The 24,058-nt window shown below is 35.1% G+C and overlaps 1 protein-coding gene across 5 annotated transcripts in view; it reads right to left on the bottom strand.

Annotated features, from left to right (window-relative positions):
- Window positions 1-24,058, bottom strand: part of LOC124354339 (hepatocyte growth factor-regulated tyrosine kinase substrate) — a 72,249-nt gene that overhangs the window by 38,443 nt on the left and 9,748 nt on the right. For 3 of the 5 annotated variants that reach the window (XM_046804711.1, XM_046804710.1, XM_046804712.1), the window contains exons 2-6: window positions 23,574-23,658; window positions 21,475-21,550; window positions 19,751-19,939; window positions 10,563-10,712; window positions 2,940-3,064 (exon numbers count right to left, since the gene is read on the bottom strand). In XM_046804711.1, coding sequence (XP_046660667.1) covers window positions 2,940-3,064; window positions 10,563-10,712; window positions 19,751-19,939; window positions 21,475-21,550; window positions 23,574-23,658 — 625 coding nt within the window. Of the gene's footprint in view, window positions 1-2,939; window positions 3,065-10,562; window positions 10,713-13,609; window positions 13,685-14,517; window positions 14,634-19,750; window positions 19,940-21,474; window positions 21,551-23,573; window positions 23,659-24,058 lie in introns of those variants that run through there. The other 2 variants (XM_046804713.1, XM_046804714.1) reach the window with 2 other exon arrangements.

Genomic DNA, 24,058 nt, shown 5'->3' with positions numbered 1-24,058 from the left:
AGAAGTTGAAAAATTGTTCTTGCTCAGTTTAACTGTCACTACGTCAACAATCAACCCACAAGGAATAACAACTGTCTGGATAATATTTTCACAGATATTGAGACATCTGCTTATGAGTACAAAGTTGTATGCCCTGACATAGCAGATCATGAGGGTGTCGAGATGGAAATAAAATGTAATTGTTTGCTGGAAGTTGCGCCCAAAGAAACTCCTGTAGTAAAAATGGTTAGAAAACATTTCTGTAAATAGCATTTTGTATTTTAAATTTTGCTTAAGTGAAATGAAACTGGCTAGAACTTCTCAAGTGCAAAACAATGACAGCAGAAACCATGTTTGACCAGTTCTTCAACAAGTTTTTAGAAATATTCAATGATTGTTGCCCTTTGAAGTGTGTAAAAGCTAAAGCTCATACCGTGAAGAACGGTCTATTTAAAATCACATCTTGCGTGGTATACTCCGGAGCTGGAAATTTTAAGGAAGAGGGGTGATGGGTTACCGAACAGTTTTTCAAAACTACTGGGAGCGAACAGGCTCTTAGGGCCTATAAGGAGATCAGATGTCGGTACAGGAAATCAGTAAATCAAGCCAAACTAGTAGCCAATGTCAACTTTATTGAGTCTGCGAGCAACCCTTGTCAGGCAGCCTGGTCTCTTATTAAAAAAGAAGACATCCCCAGCCGTAAACGAGACAACAAACATTTCCGCTGATGAGTTCAACAACTTCTTCATCGAGTCAGTACACGCTATCAAGGCTGCGGAGTCAAAACCTGTTGCGACTTCAAGCCACTTTTCTGCGGAACATCGTGCAACCTCAGCAGCAACTTCATTGGGAAACTGTATCTGAAAAAAACTTGTTGTGTACAGTGAATAAAATGAAGTGCACCAAAAGCAAAGATGTATATGGCCTGTCTAGTTATATTTTGAAAATGGTGATTAGTGAAATAATGCTGCCTCTTATGCTATGCATATAAACGCTTGCCTTAAAGAGGGTGTGTTTCCTACTTCACAGAAAGTGTCCAGAGTTGTGCCGGTGTTCAAGAAGAATGACAGAAACCAGGTCTGTAACTACCGTCCTGTATCTCTTGTGCCTTGTATTGGTAAAATCATAGAACATGTTGTACATAGGCAATTGTGTACCTTTTTAAGTGAGAATGATATTTTTTCAAACTCACAATTTGGTTTCCGTTAAAAATAGATCGACAGTTGATGCCCTTGAGTCCTTTAATTTCAAAAATGTTACAGGCTTTCGAAGACAGACGCCTTGCTCAGATCACAGCTTGTGATCTGAGTAAGGCGTTTTGGACTGTATTGACCACCAGATTCTTTTGGAGAAACTTAATTATTATGGTGTTTGTGGTCACCAATTAGTAGATTTTCTTTAAATCGTACTTACTTGGAAGGTCGCAATATGTAGATAATGGTAAGGATCAATCTAAAAAAAAGTTGAGGTAAATGAAGGTGTGCCTCAGGGATCTATATTAGGCCCAACATTGTTTCTTTTGATTATGAATGATCTGCCAAATAATATTAGTCGATCCTTTACCGCTATGTTTGCGGACGACACTACTACTTTTTTAAGTGTTGACAGTGATGTAAATAGTCTTTCATTAGTAGTAGAAAACACCATGAAGCAAGCAGTAGATTGGTTTGCAGCAAACAGTTTAACACTGAATCAGGGCAAAACCCAAAATCTTTTATGTAGCTTAAAAAATAGTGTAAGCCTAGGCCATATTGAATCCATCACAGAAATTAAAATATTAGGAATAATAGTAGATAATAAGTTAACTTTGGACTCCCCAAATAGAATCAATGTGCACAAAGTTAGCCAAAGTAATTTTACTTGCTCAAGAGTCTTTCTTCCATGTTACCATTACAATATTTACGTATAGTTTATTTTGCCTTTTTTCATTCTGTGATATGTTATGGTGTTCTCCTGTGGGGAAACAGCAGTCATGTAAATATTATTTTATTGCTTCAAAAGAAGGCCATTAGGATTGTTACCAAATCTCTAGTCAAAGCTCATTGCAAACCCCTTTTTGTAGATAGTAGAATTTTAACTGTGATAAACCTGTATATATTTGTCTGTGTGGTAAATGTGAAAAAATAACTCAAATTTAGTTTCCGTACATAGTGATGTTCACAATCATGACACTTGCAATCAGTCTAAGGCAGTAATCCCACTTTGCAGATTAAGTAAGAGTACAAATAGTTACAATGTTGTTGGCCTCAAGTTGTACAATTAAACTACATATTGCATCCAAGTCCTTACCTCTTAGTCTATTTAAGGTCAGATTTCACAAATGGTTAATTGCTAACCCTTTTTATGACTTAAAAGATTTTTTAAAGTTTGATAATATTATAATTTAACTAGGGCCTACTTGTTATATAGACTATTATTTTAGGCTACTTATGTTTCATTCATTTAAATTATTGTAATAGCCTAACTTATTGTTACAAATTGACTATGTCTATCACATTTTTGTAATGTTTAATGACAATAAAGAACTTATGACTTATGACTTATTAAGATATACGATTACTTGCCATAAAGAAAATAATTATTTTACTATGCATATTTAATTATACCACTTTGTTGTATTAGATTCCAATTTTCATTATTAGTACACTTAAAGTAATTAGGAAGAAATTATTTTAACTCATAGAGTAGTTTGGTAAACCATTTATACAGCTTTCTATATATTATTATAAAGGAAATATTATTTGAAAAATCAGTATGACTGTTATAAAAAAAATACATATTAAAACTTGTATTTTAATAATTCTTAGATAATTTTGTGTTAGAGATTTTTGACAGCTGATCAACTTTTATATATACTCTACAAGATGGAATTGAATTACCTTTAATTTAACATAATTAACTACAATTCGATTTCACATTCTAGAATAGGAGAAGTGTACTCTATAATAACGAGTACTTACTTGTTGAGCTTATTATAACATGCCTCACAGACTCGCACCTCCTTCTCTATCCCAAACTTAGGCAGAGTACAGGTACGGGATGAACACTGCGAACAGAACACCTGACCACAGGCTCGGCAGTGATGCTGCAAGAACAGTCCGACCAAAAAATTTAGTTTAACAGCAAATATTTCTGAAAATCCTAACAGAACTACAATCTACTTACAGTTACAATTTTATCAAGAAAGGTAAGAGGATAAAGACAAATGATAACGAAAAACCGAAGTTAATTTAAAAATTGATGTGAAAAAAAAAATTAATATATACAAATTAATACAGTATTACTTAATGTTGAATTCTAAATTAATCAACAATAAATCTATACATGTGAAATAATTAGTATGACAAAGAGGTTACTCTAGCTTTGGTTGTCGGAACGATTTTAGATGTATTAATGATTTAATCTGAACAAACACCTGTTTTATCTGTTTCTTGTTTCATTTAATGAAGGCAATTTCTGAATGTTGTTTTTTATAATTGCCATTGAATTCTTGATACGTTTTTCTAGTGTGGAACTGAAACCCTTAACCCGAAACTTAAATGTTAGTTGCGCTCTGACTGTAAAATCGTAGGTAGCACACATTCTTGTAGTAGGTTCGGGTTTGAGTAAACCTTTTAAAAGTACTGGTTAAAAAGAAATATTTAACACAAATAGCAATTGTTTAGAACTTTAATATAAGTAACAGAATAATTGTTTTAATGCACAAAACATCACGTGAGTTAACATAAAATAAAATGTTTGAACATTGGACAAGTTTTGGGGGTGTATTTTTAACTAAATACAGGTAAATTTAATCCATAATATTGAAAGATAACTTTTTTTCTATTGGTTAGCTAAGGTAAAGAATCAAAACATACTTAGTTAATTAAAATGAGTTTACAAGAGTATAGAACAATGAAGTTTTTGGAAGTAGCGAGAAAACCAATCACAAAATGTTAGATTGACTTGGTTCAAATTCTTTTTAAGGGATCAAGAGAAGAATTACCATTGTGGGTTTGATGGAGCACACTTTGTGGAACTAATAAAATAAGAGAATTCACAATTTACTATCACTCCCAATAGTAGTATAATAAACAATCTTGTACTAGTTACAGATAACAAGTAGTTGATAATAATCTCAAATTATTCAACACTACAAAAAAATTTTAACAACGAAAACACATGTAAACAACCTTAATCGTAAAGAATTTGAGAAAATGACTGTACTGTACCCTACAAAGAAAGGAGTAGCAGACTTCTAAGCTTGTTTAAAATGATATCTTCCAGAGCGTAAATGGAATAAAAAGAACGATTGTAACTCTGTTCTTATTTCTAATCAACTTAATCGATTAAAAAAAGGAGGTATATATAGATGTTTGATTGTGGATGAAGCACTTATGATAAATATAGGTGAAGTTTTATTTGCAGTTGAACTTTCTAAAGCAAATGAAGTCCTGATGATAGGTGACATGAACCAAATCCTCTACATCAATGTAATTCAAAATGTACAAAACAATTTTACGATACAACTGAAATAAATAAACCTGACTGCAGAATTTAGCTCCAGTTCTTCTTTTTATTGCAAGGTCTGGTGGTATCTGACATTGGCTCAGACTTTACTCCTGCACAATTGGAATCTGAAGTCATGTCCATTTGAAGAGATCCAAAGAAAGTCAGTGACCATGGCTATGTTATGTATAGAAAACCTGGTTGCTCCATCGTACTTAGAGATCGTGTTAGAACCACCATGAGAGAGAGAGAGAGAGAGAGAGCTTTATTTCAAAATCACAAAGACCTGAAATGGCGTTACAAATTAATACAATTAATTACAACAATTTCTTGCTTCACAAATCAATTTCGGTTTTGAATCCATGATTAGTGATGAAACTGTTGCCAGATTCAAAAACTCATTCACACTGTAGAAAGGGTTTTCAAGAAGCCACCTGGTGAGATGAAGCTTTAGCGTTCTGGGGGTTCTCACTCTTGATGACTTGAGGCAGGATGTTTGTAGAATTTTGCCCCTGCATATGATGGTTTTTTTCAAAAAGTGTCCGATGATGAGCAGGAAGGCTAAAGTTTTTGGGCATTTCTGGTATTATACCCATGCAGGTCTTGATGTCGAGTCTGCTGATTTGAGGTCGCCAGGACGATGACTTCGTAGATGTAGAAACCCACAACTGTCATCAACTTCAGCTCCTTGAAAATGTCCTCTGCAGCTGTCTCTCCATCCCAGCCCAGATAACAGCCTCACTGCTTTCTTCTGAAGAACGAGCACACGTTCTAAGTTGTGTTGGGAAGATGCAACCCCACGCCATTATACCATACCTCATATTGCTCTCAAAAAGGGCATGGGTAGGCAGTTAAAACTGCTTCAGGCGTGCTAACTGCTTGCGTTCTTCTGAGGGCGAATAGGGCACTGCTGAGTTTCTTGCAGAGAGAATCTATGTGGTCCTGCCAGTTCAGCGAGTCATCAATGAATTACTCCAAGATGTTTTGTCGCTCTTACCGCCTGGAAGTCAGGCAAAGCTGAGACTTCTTGTTTCTTGCTTCCAAAGATGATTTGGGTAGTCTTTGATTCATTGAAGACTAAGTCATTGCTCTGGCAGTATTCAATGGCAAGGTTTACAGCTATAAAAGAATTTACTTCAAGGGTTTTCTAAAGATTTGTGCGCTGTTAACAAAACCGAATCGTCAGCATACATAACAGTGTGGCTTAAAGGCTCAACGTACTGAGGCAGGTCATTCGTATATAAAATGAAAAGAATCGGGCCAAGGACCGACCCTTGTGGAACACTCTTTTTCACTGGTAGGAGGCTAGACCTAGTCTTAGTCTCAAGACCATTCACCATCTGTCTGATCTCCACAAGCTGCTCACGATCACTGAGGTAACTCTTAAACCACTTCATTGGATCATCCCCGAAAACCAAGAAATCTCAGTTTATCAAGTATTAGGTCATGGCCGAGACAATCAAAGGCCTTACTCAAGTCCATAAACATACCAATGACATTTTTGCCTTCATCCATGCTATCCACTATGTGTTCTACCATGTCAACAAGAGCTGTCTGAGTTGATTTCTTGTGAAGGAAGCCATGTTGACTCGTTGTCAAGATATTGTTGTTGTTAAGGTGCTCAAAGATTCTTATCAGGACAATTTTTTCTATAATCTTTGAAAATGTTGAAATGAGCGATATCGGCCTATAATTTTCAACACTGTGTTTGCTTCCGTTCTTATGCAGTGGAATGACTTTGGCGAATTTCATTTTCTTGGGAAACTCTCCACTTTGTAGGGACAGATTGGTAACATGTACTAGTGGGAGAAAGCAACTCACTTTTACAGACCTTTACAATGCTTGATGATATCTCATCTAAATCAGCAGATGGTTTTACTTTCAGGCCATTTAGGACATCGCTTAGTTCTTTTGGAGAAGTCGGCTTGAGTACTAAAAGTGGGAGATTGGATGTAAAGAGGTGTGTTTTTGAGTTGCGGGTGATGGACCTCCAGAGGATCTCGAAGGACCTTTATTTAGTGTTTTTTTCTGCTATGGTGGCAAAATGCTCATTAAAATAGTTAGATATTAAAGTCGGGTCTTCTACAATATTTCCAGAAATTTTGAGATGATCCAGATTTCCTGCTGATTTTTGTCTTTTTCAGGTGTCTCTCATTGTTGATAGTGTTCCAAATGGCTTTGGATTTGTTTGTGGAGTTATTAATATGCTGAGCACTGAAGTTGCGTCTGATAGATTTCAGTTTGTTACCCGTAGGTTCTTTTGTGCTGGGCAGCAGTTTGTTTGTCTTCTTCTTTTCCACTCATGATAAATTTTTCTTCAGCCTCAAGAAACTGTTGTTTGAGTGCTCTTGCTTCTGCATCACAGAGTGGTATAGTCTTAAAGTTGTTATTAATTCTCGATTTTTTTAGGGGACAAACCTTATCTAGAGCTGCTGTAATAATCGAAAGAAAAATTAATTGTAAGCTTTGTTGGCATCTGTGTCCCAATTTTCTTCCGCCAGGCAGTGTTTTAGGTTGTTGAGGCTACGATTATTGATATGTCGTCTGACTGACAGATGATGAAGTTTTTCTTTCTAACTGGAAGGTTTAGTTTTGCATAATTGGCCAGTATGGTCAGAAATGCCAGTGTTGAGAATCTCCACATCCATGTTCTGAATATTTCCACTGTCAACACATACGGCGTCAATTGAAGAGCGTGTATTCTGCGTGACTCTTGTTGGTGGTAGGGGTAACCTTTCCATGTTATATGAAAGTAAAAGCTCATTCAGCAGACTGCCTTCAGGAGTTTTTGCTTCAACAAGTCGAATGTTAATATCACCAATCATCACCTTTATGCAGTTTTGAGATGGGAGTGTATCTAGCACATTCGTGATGACTTGAAGGGCTTGCGTGATAGCTTGGTTGCTGTTGGTGGGGGGGTCTATATATTCCCAGTATGAATACATGAATTTTTTAGTAAGTTGGACTGTAACTGCAGACATTTCACATACCAAAGGGATGCTGTGATGTTCAATGTTTATTCCATGTATTTCGCCATCCAATGTTTTGTGCTTAAAGATGGCTACTCCACCCTTTATATTGTCCTCTCCTGCAAAAAAGAAGAAACCAACTCATAGTTGATTAAACGAGTGTTACACATTTTGTCAAAGTTTTGGCCGTGCTCTGTAATTACAACTACATGGGGATTCAGAGAATAGAGAAGGTGATTGAAGCGGTCTATTTTGTTACTTATTCGGTCAGCATTTTGGTGGAAGATGACCAAGGATTTTGTGGTTTGGAAGTCTGATCTGATCCCAACCTCACAGTTGTTATGATGATCCATTGTCACTTGTCTGCCCATTTCCGGAGTAGAAGACTTTGGTTGTGGAATATCCTGGAAGGATATGTCACTTTCTTCCGCCCCTTCTTCTTGTAACTCATTTCTAAAAAAGAAGTTTGTCTGAACACCTGACTGCCTCCTCCTGTTGTTCTCGGCTGCAATTCAATTGTCCTTTGGCTAGTTTCCCCTGTCGATGGTGGTTGAGGCAGTTTTTCTGTTGGGGTTTTTTGGCTGATTCCCCCCTGTCACTTTTGAATGCGGCTCAATTGTCATTTGGCTGGTTTCCCCTGTCAACGGTGGTTGAGAGAGTTTTTCTGTTGGGGTTTGACTGATTCCCCCTGTCACTTTTGAATGCAGCTCAATTGTCGTTTGGCTGGTTTCCCCTGTCAATGGTGGTTGAGACAGTTCTTCTGTCGGGGTTTGGGTGATTCCCACTGAAAGTTCTGATTGGAGCTTAGTTGTCAAGTGGCCGTTTTTTTTCTGTCCTCAGTTTACTCTTAGCCATTTGAAGGGAGACACTGAAAAAATTGTTCTTTTTCAGGTGGCTAAAATTATTGTTTGGTTGAGGAATAAGTTTGTATGATTTTATGTTAGCTGTCTTTTTTACTGGGGTATTTTGTTTGGCTTTACATTCACCAGCCTGGAATTGCTGCAGAATTGAATTGAATTAAGAGTACGTTCCATATCATTTTGTTTATTTTTAATGTTTCCTAGTTCAATCAGAAGTGATGGGGATGTTAAAAGGGAGTCTGGTTTGCTCCAGGGAGTTAGTACATGGGGTTAATGTTTTAAGACTGGTGTGTTATTGAATGTTTGGGTTTCCTTTTCACAAAAAGTTTGTGAGTTTGTCAACTGATTTGATACAATTCTTTAAATCACTTAACTGTTTAGTCAATGCCCGATTTGTTTTTTCCAGACTATTTATTTTATCTAAATGTTGATTCAGCAGTTGGTTTTGGTTTTGTTCGTACTCTTCATAAAACTGCTGCAGTTCAAACTTGGCATGTTTACTTTTATCCAGTTGGTTAGAAGCATCTACTAACTGTTCATAGAGTCTCTCTATTTGGTTTAAGTGTTTTTCTTCATTTGTTGACATTGCCTCAATTTTAGATTCCAAACTAGTTAAATTGGCACTTAAGACAATTTTATCCTGATTTAACTTATAAATCTCTTCTTTGAGCTTCTGATTTTCCTGCAGTAAAGCATTTCCAGCTTCTGCTGCTAGTGTTGGTGAAGTTTCTAAATCAGCTTCTTCTAGCTTGTCATGATTTTGAATTCTGGTTTTTACTTCATCCAGATTAGTTTCAGGCTCTGAAAATTGGTGGTATGGAGATTGAAATGTTGCCAGCTGCCTATTTGGTGAGAGCTGTTGGGGATTATGTCTACTTTGATTATTTAGTTCTACTTCCTTTAAACCCTCATTCCCAGCTGGGTTTACATTTAGGACATTTCCAATCATCTATTTCAACTTTTGTAATTTTTTTGAATTGTTTGTCTGACCAATTCAGACATTTGGAGTGAAAAAACCATAATTTACAGGTACCATAGTGCACCTGATGAGGCAATGAGACTGCCACTTCACCTAGATTACACTATATTATTGTATCTTGTATTTCAAGTGTCTTTCATGTCAAAACAATGTTTTGAGCTTCTTCGCAACCAACTTTCTTTGGATCTCTTTAGATGAACATGACTCCAGATTTTAGGAGTCAAGGCTGAGCCAGTATCAGATACCAGACGCTGCAATAAAAGGACGGAGAACTGAAGTTAAATTCAACATTCAAACAAAAATACTTGTTAAATAAACAGGAATCACAAAATCCGACTAAAGAACATTGTTTAAAATTGGATCATGGTGTTTCTACTGTTTGGAACTCATCCAAAGAAAGTTGTCACCTGATGTTTTAGTCATAAGGATTGTCTTCCACTACAACAATTTCTACAACTCATTGCCACACTTTCTTGTTGTCATACCATGCCATATACTCCTTTGTGTATATTGCTCAAATTCAAAGATAATATCCTTAGTAAATGAATACGTTACAATTTACAGTGATCCAATGAATACATTGAGAAAAATTAAAATGAAATAGACAGTATACCCAATAACACAAATGCAGACAGAAAACAGCCATCCCTATCTCCTACTATGCTGAGAGGGGAAAATCTAAGCATCCTACCAGTAGATAAAGATATAGGTTGAGGCAGTCAAACCACCTTATCTAAACATTGAAACCTAATGTTGACACAAGTGGAAAATAAGAACAAGAAGCTTTAAACAGAAATTCATAGACAAGACCCATTTTTTGGAAGACAGATATAAGAAACTTTTAAGCCCTTGAAACAGATATACTGTACATGTTCAAACACTACTATCTAAAAAATTAATTGTTAAAAGAATGTCAATAAAGTAAAAATGAGTGGCAAGTAACATAGTACCTAATGACCCATTATAAGATATCAGACCACAAGGCTCAACTACGTAAAGTTAACAAACTTTTAAAGCCCAAAAGCTTCTTTGGTTGAAGTTATAGTTATAAAAACTTAAAATCCATCTTTGCAAAAAGTATGGGCCAGATGGTATTACTGCAATATAAACCTGAAATTCTAAAGATAAATAAAGACTTGATTGATAATTTTGTCTTTTCGAGGTGTTGTTTTGTTAATTGACAACCCTAGTACATACTTATTCTACACGACATAAAGTAGGCTTAAATTTTGAAAAATCGCATGTTATCAAATATAACTTGTACACATCCAATGAAGACCAACAAACCTTGCGCTGGACCATACTGAACTGCACGCGACATCGATGGCAGCAGTCCCCATCTGCCCACTCTGGAGCTGTGTCAGCTGAGAACATTGCGTCACTCTCCTTCAACGCAGGAAACTTGTAGTCCTCTGCCTTCATGATGTTCATCGTGTCCTACGACAAAAAAATACACACTGCACTTTTGGAACATACATTTATAAAACTAATAAAACACATTTCTCCTTTTTAATGGAAAGTCTTTTAGTAACCTTTCAACAGAGAATATGCTATTGGTCACAACTGGGGTGATTGGATTAAAAAGTCTATTTATATCCAAGGCGCAATTTTAGTAATTATTCTAACTTGAATAGTTTACTTTAAAATAGACAAAGAACAAAAGTCCTCAGGAAATCCTCAGGACATACGCTTACAACCTTGAGCATAATGAAATTTATTTATTACCAAAAGTTACATACATACATAATTTACTTTTTACATAATTGCCATTTAAATTGAGGCATTTATAATACCAGGGTATAAGCTTTCCAGTACCCTCTTTATGAAATGTTGCCACCAGTGACTTGAGGTGGGTTTCAACAGCATTTTGGAGTAAATCATGATCGGAAACTCTGACCTCCTAGCCACTTCTTCAATTGACAGGTGAAAGTCGCTTGATGCTAGGTCAAAACTATAAGGTGGATGGTCAAAAATGTCCCATTGAAATCTGTCAAGAAGCTATTTCGTCAGATCAGCACTATGAAAAGGGGAATTATCGTAAAAAAGGATAGTCCAGAGAAAAAATCCAGAATTTTCAAATCTCAAATCCGATTCTGAATCTTAAAACTCATTTCCCGATTCTTGAATATCGAATCTTAATAACTTTTTTAACCTATGTATGATTTAAACAAAACCTCCACCAATCCAATATCTGTCATTGTAAAACCTTTGGAAACTGCTTGATAATATAAAATGTATTATCTATTGTAAAGGGATTTACAGAGGTTCAGAGAAATAGCTATATGTTAAGAACAAGTCATGCTTCCTATATTCTACTTTTAACTATTAGATTATAATAAGGGTTTACAGAATATATGATTTTAATCTGCAAAAAATATAGGCATACATTTGTATCACTTATTAAACATATTTTTAACTTAAAACATTTGAATAAATTTTTGGACAGCAGGCATAAATATAAAAATACTAACCGTGAAAAAAATATTATAACCAAAAATATGATAATTTCTTAATTACATTATCCATTTATGGTTTTTAAAACACAAATTAGGACAAAAAAGGTTTTAACGATCAGTAAACCTCCATTGGCCTTTAACTGTTTCAGAATCAGAATCAGAAAATTTATTTGTCATTTAACACAAGAAACAGTGCAATAGACATCGTCACAGCCTAAGTTATGATTAATACCTTTTCGTATAAAAATACAATGACTAGACTACTTTAAAAACACAACATGTAGCAATAAAACTTTAAGAGACACATAACATATAGACTTAAAAAATAACATCAATGTCAGGCATATCAAAGAATTCTTGTACATGATAAAATGGGTTTTCTTTTAACCAGGCATATAACACTCTTTTAAATCTACTTATAGGCACAGATCGGGCACTAGAAGGTAATCTATTAAAAAATTTGATGCTTATAACTTTATGTGATGCTTGAGTTTTTGCTAACCTAACATATGGTAAATGTAACAGTGCATTAAATCTAGTATGGTAATGATGAAATTCATACCTCGTGTAATAGTCCTGCAAGTTATTCTTAACATTACATAAACAAACAAATATATACAGATTTATCACAGTAAGAATACCTTCTTGAACAAAAAGAGGTTTGCAATGTGCCCTATAAGGAGAGTTTGTTAAAATTCTTAAAGCTTTCTTTTGTAGAATTAAGATTCTCTGTACATCACTGCAGTTTCCCCAAAGAATAATACCATAAGAAATTATACTATTAAAAAAAGCATAGTATGCATTAATTACATATTGTTTGGGGACAAGCTTTCTAATTTGTCTAAGTAAATAAATTCATCACCTCGTTTACTAAGGTTTACTATCGTCTTCTTTTACAATATACTTGCTTCGTTGGCCTCCTTGTTATGAACATCTACTCATCCATCCTTACATTTTCTACACCACTCATGCACTACAACCGTCACACATAAGTTTTAACCAGATACACGTGACATTCTTCTGTGAATTTCTGCCAAGTCCAGCTTGCAAAACTCGAATTACACTTCGCATTTGGTAGGAGAATCAATCATAGCCAGGTCTACGTGTTACGATTATTTCGTAATGGTGTCAAGATGCTCGGCAATGCTTGAGGTGTTAGTGGAAGAGGTGCGCAGCTGACTACTGCATATTGTTGGATCATACCGTTCAACTGGCTGTTTCACAGCATGATCAGAGGTTGAATAAAAAACAGTCCTTGTATTACAAAATGAAGATCCCAGATTAAACATTTATAATGTGAGAAGGGGAATTTAATAGGGATTATTATACAACAATGGGAACAATGGGCATATTATACATAATTTTAGAACAAATTAAAAATATTAAACGTTGTAGAATATTCATGTACACTGTTGCGATAGCACTTCTTCTCATTAGCTCGACTGAAGAACAGTATAATCAAATAAACTGAATATAATAAAAATTATATCAAATATGTTGAGTTCAAATTAGCCCAGTAGTTCACTTTACTTGGAAATCAGAAAATCTAGCAGTTAAGGGTTAAAATAGTTGTACTACACGTAAATCCTAATATAATGTGGAGTAGTAAAACTAAATTGTTAACATTAGAAATTACAAGTCACTTTATTATTCTGTTTCCATACAAAAAAAAGGTGTATAAAATGTTAGATTTCATTCACTAACATTTACTTGTAATAAATATTGTTCCAATTTAAGCATAATATGTTTATCTAATTTAAGTTGGTTTTAATATGCTAGATGTAGTTGGCAATAACATAAAAAGCATAAACCACACTATACAAAATTAACTCACTACATATTTTTGATGTTAAGACAACAACAAAATTAAGTACTTACATTTTGTATTTTTTTTCATATTGTCGCTACAGTAAAAATGAGAACCATTGTTACACATTTCACAGAGCAAGAGAATCTGGATTCAGTCCGAAATGGCTGGATAATTCATTTAACTGAGCTATTGATCCAAGCTCACTTATATAGCTTCTCACTCAAGTAACTTTATAATGCACTTGAATATTTGGTCCAGAAGCATTAAACATTAAACATGTGTGTAAAGGAATAACGGTACAAATAATTATTTGTATTATTGTTATTTTTACAACTCAAATACACAAGAATAATCATTTTAGGAGAGGAAACAAGTTTTGTGTTTATTCTGAGTGTCAGGCAGTGCTAATTAAAGGCCAGCACAGATATATAAAGTATCTATGGATTTGAATATATTTACTGAACCATTCAATTTACAATTATGATTTATCACCTCCTTACTTTTCATTTTTTCCATGAAGGAAATCTTTTCTATGCTATTGGCATTTTAATTTTAATAATAATACTGGATATATTTGTTTTATTGGACTGCTTCCCCATAGGAATCAGTCCAAAAAATTTTCTTTTATGGAACAACCGGGAAAAAATCTATGACTCCTTGATTACAGAACAACAACCCTGACATTAGGCTATGTTCAACATGCTTCAACATAGCATAACTACAGGTAAACTTCATTAAAACTTAGGATTTTTTGGGGGAATGTGATTGGTTAATGATGATGCGTTGAAATTCTTTGTGATGATATTATAAAGGTGGTGCTATAACTTTACAAATACAAACTGCATCAAATAATAAAATAATGTGGTTTTCCTACAAAAATAGGAAAAGTAGGAACTTCAATCAAAGTTTACTTTGGCCTATTACACAACATTTATTACATAAAAACTAACCCTATACAAAAAATGTAATAACTCACCTTAGCAAAAAACCAAGTATGAGACATAAATGGGGTTTTAAATGACACAGAAATATAATTAAACTCAAATGCACAACTGAAAGTGAGTCACCAATATCTTTGCATAACGAGTAGTAGTATGTGAAGCTCTTATCAGTGTTTGTAGTTGTGTTATCATGTGACATGTAACAAATTATACTAAAAGATGGTAGGTTACTTTCCATTACCACTAAAATAAAATCTTATCTTTCATTAGCAAACTAATACAAAATAAGGAGTATCTCAATTCTTTTTTTACATTTGTGTTATGAGAATAACTAATATTTTAGGACCACCATATTGTAAATGTTAATGTATTCTTGAAGAATAACAGGTAGAATGCATATTCAAAATACAATCAAAGCTGTATCAATAAAGAACTTCTTAATGGCTGAAGGGGATGAGATTCTGACCATAAAAGAATTCACAGAATCTATGGAGTGTGGTCATTATGAAATGAAAGGGAACCTGCCTATTCCCATATAATATGGCTATATATTTCAATATATTAAAAATACGATTTCTTCATATATAAAATACATCATAAAATATGTTTTTGTAAAATTGTTATAACACAAATTACAAGTTATAAGAATTACTTTTATAATATATTTATACAAAATTATGCAAAATTGTATTTAAACAAATTCCAAAATAAGTTTAGAATTATATACTTGAAATTAAAGCTGACATTATATGTGACATATATTTTGTATCACATGGTACAGGTACTTAATATTTTGATAGTAGAATACTGTGATATCATTAACCGCAGTTTAAATTCTATATATAAAGCAAAGAATAAGAAAATACACAAATACAAATGGTATTTTACTGTATAGGCTAACAATGGTTGTCGAATCATACAAGTAAAATTAATGTAAATCATAACATATACATTGATAACTAATTTATTTCTGTACCATTTTCATTGAAAATATTCTTTCCAGCTCAGTCGGAAAAAAGGTAGATTTCACATGAGGCTGGCTTGTCTAAATATCGAACTAAAGATGCATTATTTGTTTAGATTTTAATTTGCACAACAATGATGGGACAATAACTCTTAATATTGGCATATTGGTATCATTTTAACACTTTCAGTAATTTAGAAAGTCCATAATCTTGAAACCTTGCAAGAAAAACATACAATCATTCTATGATATTTGTAAACATATTAACTTATAATGGTTCAATTAATTGTATACTTCTATAACATTAAAAAGCCACCATCTTGAAAACTTCAGAATAATTAAAAAAAACAAAGAAGAATAATAAATGTACCATATAAGACCAAAAGTTAAATTTGTTTTAGTTGTTTGTTTCTTTTAGGACCAAAGTGTTTTAATATGTTAACAATTGATATAAAAAAAGCATACATCTAATAAAACGTTTAAAGTTCACCTGAAAAAATGGCTGATGAACTCTAAGGAAACCAAACAATTAACAGATATAACTGAGTAAAATATTTCTGAATGTATATATGTGAGTGGTGAAAAGGAAAAGGAGATATGAAAGTAGCAGTATTTGATAAGAAGTGTTATAATTTTTCTAGTAATTATGTTTTGGTTGCTTAATTTTATGTTAATAAGTAAGGTTTAAGATTGTCCACAGTAGTTTGTAAATAAATTAGCAAAGTAATAGCACTACAGAGGCCAAATACCGATTCTCAGTGTCATAAAATTAGTGACTGATATTGTTTAGTGTATTTTGTTTGACTGCTGGCCATCAAAACTGTGTGGGATGGTCGAGTATATTCCTACCATTTTTTATGATACATGAAGTGTAATGTTTTAGAAGGAATAAAGATATTTTCATTTCATGTTGCTTGAAATAGCTTGGCAATTTTAACTCTCACGGTGATAATAGTATCGGCTGCAACGATCATGTTAAACACTTTTTCAACGTTAATTCCTTCACCAATTCTTGTCCAAATTGAATGTTTTATATAGTGCCATAATCATGATATTCTAAAGTTTATCTTTTATTCTCTACTATTTTGATGGTTGATATATATATTGATGTTTTCAACCAGTTGTTTCTGTTATTATCACACCGGTACAGTAATGGCGTCTGGCATGTTATTCTTATGAATTGTGCTCTATTTAGTTGCAATGGATAATCATTTAATTTCAGATCAAATCAGAGATGTTTTAGATGATGAAATAAGTGATTTAGAAGATGTTATTGATACAGATATACCGGAACATGATTTGGATCTATCATTACAGGATTATTCTTCTGGTAGCGGTGAGGAATACGTTTGAAATTTTGAAAACCTAGAATCTTCTGAAGTAGATATTCCTCATCATACTGTAAGTACTATTGATAGTGATGAAGATGATATGCCTAATCCAAATAGGCCTATTCAATAATTTTCCAATCCTAAATGGTTAAGAGCTTATCCACCAAAAGATGTCATTAATGTTGAATAAGAGTTCAGGGTTTGAAATTGGCATTTGTTTTCATTTTTGTTATATAGATAAGCTCTTTATAAAACCATAAAGTACTTTATGTTTTTTAATGTTATTTATCTCCTGGGAGTGAGAGAACTATTACATACATAATTTAAAACAAGCTTTTGAGTGACATTTTTGTCAGTAATATTTCTGATTTTGGGAAATGCATATCAGCAAGTTTTTGATAGTTGATAGGGATTTTGAATTTAACATATGTTAACCCCTCCATGATCAATTTGACACACAAAGGAAGCGTCCCTGGTGAACTATATTATTTTTCTAAACAGAATCAAATCTTGTTTGATTTTATAATGACAGTATCTTGCATGGTAGAGAACAGAGTTCCAAGACTGACTATTGGAGGTTATGTTGTGAGGCCCTTAGAATATAAAAAAAGTGGCCGTTGACAACCTCAATAGTGCTATTCTTAAAGAGTATGCTAAAAACTGCAAGAAACAATAAGTGGTCGTCAGGTGCAATGTACCATAATAGATCGATTTAACACAAAGAGGACAAAAGCCAGAAGGCTCTTTAACAGAGCCAAAAGGCTGGGTCAGTGGGCTGAATATCTGATTACAACCTTGATTAAATATAATATGGAGCTCAGCGAGTCCAAGTGGAAGACATAGAGGGATTTCTGCAGTAGAACTCACTCAACAGTATAAAGTCAACTCCTAAAACATCCAGATTGTAGAAAGCCCTCCAGAGAGACTATTCCAATCCTATTGGTCTCCAAGTTCCAACTCATCTCTGGATAGCACGGTAATTTCCACTGTTAGAGCATACATGACTCATTTGTCCAGTTGGAATAACCACATGATGATAAGGTTGTTCACTCCAAAAAAAATATGCTGGGCAATGAATTCCTTCAAATCCTTTTATCTTCTAAGGGAGACAATCTTTCCAGCCCTTCTCCAACTTTCATGATTTGTTTCACCGTCCTTACAGGAGGTCTTTAGGTCAAGCTTTGCAGCTTTTCTCTGTGACATATCCCTTAATAATGGAGGGGGTGATAGCAATATTCATTCCTAAAGGTGGCCTCCGCATTTTGGGTGAGCCTAAATCCTATTGCCCCATCAGTTTAACGTCTTTTTACTAAAAGCCATGAAAAGGATTGTTGATCAGGAGTGAAGTTCTTGACATCTCTCCATTGCATTCTTAACAGTTTGCCAAATACCCTGAAAAGTCAACAATCAAACTCATGCAGCAAGTTTTAAATCTGGTATGGAAGTGTGTGTGTGCGAAGGAGAGACTAAGTGTCAACCCCTCCAAAACCACTATAGTTCCGTTCACCCAATGGAAAAAGCTTAATTTAAAGCTTCTGTGTTTAGGGGGTAACAGGGTAGCTTTCTCTAGGAAAGTGAAATATCTATGTGTAGTGTTAGATAAAAGGCTGACTAAAACTCACACTTGAAAATGTTTCTGCATTAAGTAGTGGTTACTCTTCATACCCTTAGTGCATTAAGGCTGCTTCAAGGGAAAAATCCAAGGTCACCAAGATACTTGGCTGGGCATATGAACATAATCCAATTACTTGGAAAAGTCATTTATGCTCATATTCTTCTTGGATATAATGCTAAAAATGATTCTGTTTTGATCAGCCATCCCAGGTGACTATATCAGAGCGCCAAGAATGGAGCATGGTGGTCCCTCTCTTGAGAGGGAAGCACAAATATGGTACACAGATGGTCAAGGAGAGATGAGGGGGTGGGACTTTAGACAAGAACCAAACTTAAGGGCCTCTCGGGTCTTGGGCTGCTTCCGGACCATCTTCCAGGCAGAAGTGCTTGCGATACATCTGTATGCCTGGATCAACTTAGTAGGAAACCCAAGGGTGCTAAGATATATATGTTAACGGGCAGCCAAGCTGCACTGAAATATATAATTAGAAGCACCTTTGTGTACAAAGTGGTCTGGGACTGTCTATTACTACTAAAAGTCATGGCTACTTACAAGAAAGTCACTATGGGGGTGTCGAGGCATGAAGGGAGTGCGGGAAATGAGAGGGTGGGAAGGTTGGCGAGAGCTGGAGCTATGTCATGACTAGTAGACCAGCTACTATCCTACGTCCTATTGTGACGTGGCTTGGCTTGGCAAAGTGTCAAATCAGGTACATCATCAAGAAATGGATGGCTGAGAAAACTTCTCTCCACTGGGGAGGTCTCCCAGGCCTGATACAAGCGAAAGCTGTCATAAAATCTAAATTGATACACAGCAAAATTGGACATCAGATTGTTCTCCCAGTACAATGACTGGATGTGGCCCACTTACCTACACCTGTTTAATTACGATGGGTATCTTTGAGTTGGAGATATGTAACTTCTGCAGGAAGACTGCTGTACATATCATTTGTGACTGGACTGTAAAGCGATTGCCCTGATCAGGTGAGACATCGGTACAGAGCATTTCTAAAACTTGCTGAGGTAGGATATTTAGCTCCTAAGGAAGTCTTGAGGTTTATCAAGAGCCTCAAGATGACCTGGGTTGTCTAAAGTCAGGGTTAAATCACAATAGACCCTGAGGGTTACAGTGAGGAGATGAGTATTATATTTGTCCTTTTGTATCGTATTATAAGATGTTTCAGATTACAAAAAGAAGCACTGGCAAAAGTCAGGGTATAAAGAGCTATGGAACCGTTTCAGAATCCACAAAGTTTTGCCCAACAAATGTTGACTGAAATATTTAAATACTTTTGATACAAATATTTATTAACAAAGGCTAATTCTAAGCATAACCTGTAGTTAGTGCCACTTGCTCACCTGGACAGCCCTGTACTTGGGGCTATTGCGGAAGGCGAAGGCCCAGGCTTGTATCAGTTCCAACAACTTGTTCTTGACGTTATCATGAGGACAAGTCTTTATCAGTTCCCGCAACTGTTCCATGTATGCCTTAGTGCCGATCTCGTCATGTATGAGACTCCCACAGTTTTTCACACAGGACTCCAACACCTACGAGACATTCAACATTGAGCTTAGTCGCTAATAGAATTCTGGTTAGGTATTAATTACTTGTACTTATTTTGAACCCAATGGAAATTGATTTTAATTGATAACAACTGAACAGAAAGGAAAATATTAGAAAATAAACCTGGCATTGCTGTGAGTCAGCAAACCAGCAGATTAATACTGAATGTTGCTTTATTACCTAAAGTATATCTGTGGTAATTGATTGTGAGACTTGCACAAGAATGTGCGGATGAAAATAATCTCTGTTATTAATATAAATATAGAATAATACAAATCGTAATAATATTTAACCAATCTTCACACTCCTCACCCCAACCTTGTACATCCTGAAAATCTTTTAACCCCAATGTAAAGATGTACAATGAGTAGAATTTCTTTAATTCTTGTCCTAAGGAACTTACAAAACAAATCTTCTTCACACAGGTTCACTGAAATGAGAACAGTATGTTTTATGGATATTTGCTACTGTGTTACAAAGATCAAAACAATGCATAAATATACCCTAGTATTTTATAACTCTAAATTATGGAAAATATACTGTTAAATAGTACAGCATAAAATAAATTAATAACGGTTTTGTGGCTAAGTGCATCAGGACGTCTCAACAGGTAGCCTAGCACTAATATACAATTACTTTATTTATTTATCATCGAGATCAGTAGTACGTATCAGTTATGTGTATTTATAAGTGAAAAATACAACTTAGTGGGCAGTTTAGGTGGAACCAAATGAGGTTTCCTTTTATTGTTCAGAAAATCTCTCCAGCAGCCAGTCAGTGATACCCATCAAATCCTTTTCAGCATCTAAACATAAATACAGCATGTAAATGGGGTTGACTTTGATCTAATTGCAATAACAGGCAAACACAGTGTTCAGACATGTTTAGCTGCTTGTCGCAATCGGAGCAAAATAATGTGCATACATTTTTTACTTAATGTAAACCAACTTTGTAGAACTAATGATAAGTGGGAAGCCGAATGAGGTGGAACAGACAGACGGCACGTGGCAATCTGAGCAAAACAATGTGCTTATATTTCTTATTAAAGTAACCTAGATGTGTAGTGGTAATGATTAGTGGGAAGACGAGTGCTGTGGAACAGACGGCACGTGGCAATCTGAGCAAAACAATGTGCTTATATTTCTTATTAAAGTAACCTAGATGTGTAGTGGTAATGATTAGTGGGAAGACCAGTGCTGTGGAACAGACGGCACGTGGCAATCTGAGCAAAACAATGTGCTTATATTTCTTATTAAAGTAACCTAGATGTGTAGTGGTAATGATTAGTGGGAAGACGAGTGCTGTGGAACAGATGGCATGTGGCAATCTGAGCAAAACAATGTGCTTACATTTCTTATTAAAGTAACCTAGATGTGTAGTGGTAATGATTAGTGGGAAGACCAGTGCTGTGGAACAGATGGCATGTGGCAATCTGAGCAAAACAATGTGCTTATATTTCTCAGTGAAAACAGTCCATATTTGAAGTAAGTTGTCATGTCAACAAAAAATGTTTACTTACAATAAGAGCGAACATGGCCACATGTGGGTTAGGGTTATTTAGTTTCTTCTTTATTGAAGTCAAAGCGTGTTTCGGCCTGAAAAATATTGAAAATCATGGATCACTATTGCAAATTATAACTAATAATAAATTAATATTCAGCTATAATGGATTAATAAAGATTGGGCTACCCCTCACTATGATTATTGTAGCATGTGATGGGATAATTATTATGCTGTGGAGCTCAGTCGAGTAGTGTGCGGCAAGTGGGCAGGTGTCGTTAACACGTAATGAACTGTTAGAAATATAACTAATTTTATTACTGATTATACTATTATACTCAATATGATTCTGAAGTGCAAGAATATTGTTTTGAGCATCAACAAGGAGGCAGTACATACATGTTCAAATTTATAGCCCACCTGAATATAATATTAATTGTTTTTATTTTAATTGTATATCTCGAATACGTTAACACTATCTTTTTAGCTAAAATACAAGGTCTGTCCAAAAAGTATCCGACCAGTAGGCGGCTGCGGCGTAACCGGCTGGTTCGAACCGGTTATTGGAAGGGAGGGGTGAGCCTACTCCTTTCCATATTAGGCATTGAAAACGATCCGGTCACTCAGTGAGTCACAGCGCTCTGTTCCGTACAGTACTGCTGTGTGTGTGCATCGCATTTCAATATGACTGAATGTGTTGAGCAGCGCATTTGCATTAAATTATACCAAAAACTTGGCCATTCAGCATCAGAGACGATTACTATGATACGGAAAGTTTATGGTGACGTGTCTATGGGTGATACACAAATAAAAGAGTGGTTTAGGCGGTTTAAAAATGGCCCCATATCAGTGGAGAGTGATGACCGATCTCTCAGGCCTTCAACGGCCAGAAATGCTGAAAATGTTGAATGTGTTCGTGCAACAATTAATGAAAACAATTGACTGTCCAAGAGCTGGAAGAAGATTTAGGAATATCAAAATCGTCAGTTTGTAACATTTTACACGAAGATTTAAAAATGAACCGTGTTTCGACAAAATTTGTTCCTTGGCTGCTGACAAAAGACCAAAAGAACTGTCGACTTGAAATCGCACAGGACAATCTGGATTTGATAAAAAGTAACCCAGGGCTATTTAAAAAAGTTATTACTGGTGATGAGTCATGGGTTTATGGCTACGACACTGAAACAAAGGCTAAATCTTCAGAGTGGAAAACTCGCGAAGAGCAACGGCCGAAAAAAGCAAGACAAAGTCAAAGCAATGTCAAGACAATGCTGACAGTTTTTTCGACCAGGACGGCGTTGTTCATCACGAATATGCTCCAAGAGGCCAGACAGTGAATAAGGAGTATTATCTTGAGGTCCTAAAGCGGCTACGAGATGCAGTACGAAGGAAACGACCTGAACTGTGGACCAGCCGTGACTGGTTCCTGCACCACGACGCCAGCTCATTCCTCAAATCTTATTCAGCGTTTTTTGGTCAAACACGACATGAACCAACTACGACAGCCTCCCTACAGTCCTGACATAGCTCCTTGTGACTTCTGGCTATTTCCAAATTAAAAATTCCTTCGAAAGGAAAAAGATTTGATGATGTTGAACAAATAAAACAAAATGCGACAAAGGACCTGTTAGCCATTCCACAAAATGAATTTAAGGAGTGTTTCCAGAAGTGGAAGGAGCGTTGGAATAAGGTAGTGTCTTGTGGAGGGGACCAGATTGCCGTTGTCGCAGAGTAACGTCAGTTCATGCCAGACGTCAAGGTCAGATACTTTTTGGACACACCTCGTACTTGTGCATGGTTAACTTTAACGCTTAAAAATGTGGAACCAAAATTGGAGGCTTGAATGAAGTACTGTTATTCATATACATAAACATTTTTGATTAACAATTTTGGGGAAACAAGTTAATAAAAATATATTTTATATCATGTTTGTCAAAATTTTTATGTTCTAGCAAAGGATTTTTCTTGTACAATCACACTCACACTCATAATACTAAAAGATTTTGTGACAGGAATTTTTCAGTCTTGACATAATCTTTGTCAACATACACAACATCAGTTAGACACACTAATTCAAGAAGGCCCTTTAAAGTAAAAGCAGTACAGAATGTTACTTACTGAACATCTCCTTGCCGAATATGGTCACAAATTTGAATAATGGTTGGCCAGTCGGGTTCCAGACGGAGATGACTAGTGGCTTTCTCTGTTTGACATCAAATTATTCGATTATTAAAAAATAACTTTGGCAATTTGTAGACTAATTACTTCAACGACAAAAACAGTAGGATTTATATATAAGTAAAGAATATAACCTATACAAGTTGTATTTGTACGAAGAAAAATATTGCACTTAGTCATTGCATAAGTGAACACAACCACTTTAAAGGTACGCTTGCACAAGCTGAGAGCAACAAATATTTTGTCTTTTCATACGCATCAGCTGTTTTACATAAGTTAGAAAAATTTTAAAAGATACCAACTTTTTTAAAAACTTTTATAACAACTCCAAAGGTACTTATTCAACATAATCTGTCCACGCACAAGTGAGCACGACCACTTTGAAGATACGCTTGCACAATCAAGGAGCAACAAACAACTGATAA

Source organism: Homalodisca vitripennis, chromosome 2 (genome assembly GCF_021130785.1).
Source record: "Homalodisca vitripennis isolate AUS2020 chromosome 2, UT_GWSS_2.1, whole genome shotgun sequence".
Taxonomy (NCBI): Eukaryota; Metazoa; Arthropoda; class Insecta; order Hemiptera; family Cicadellidae; genus Homalodisca; species Homalodisca vitripennis.
This window is presented reverse-complemented; position numbering and strand designations above follow the sequence as displayed.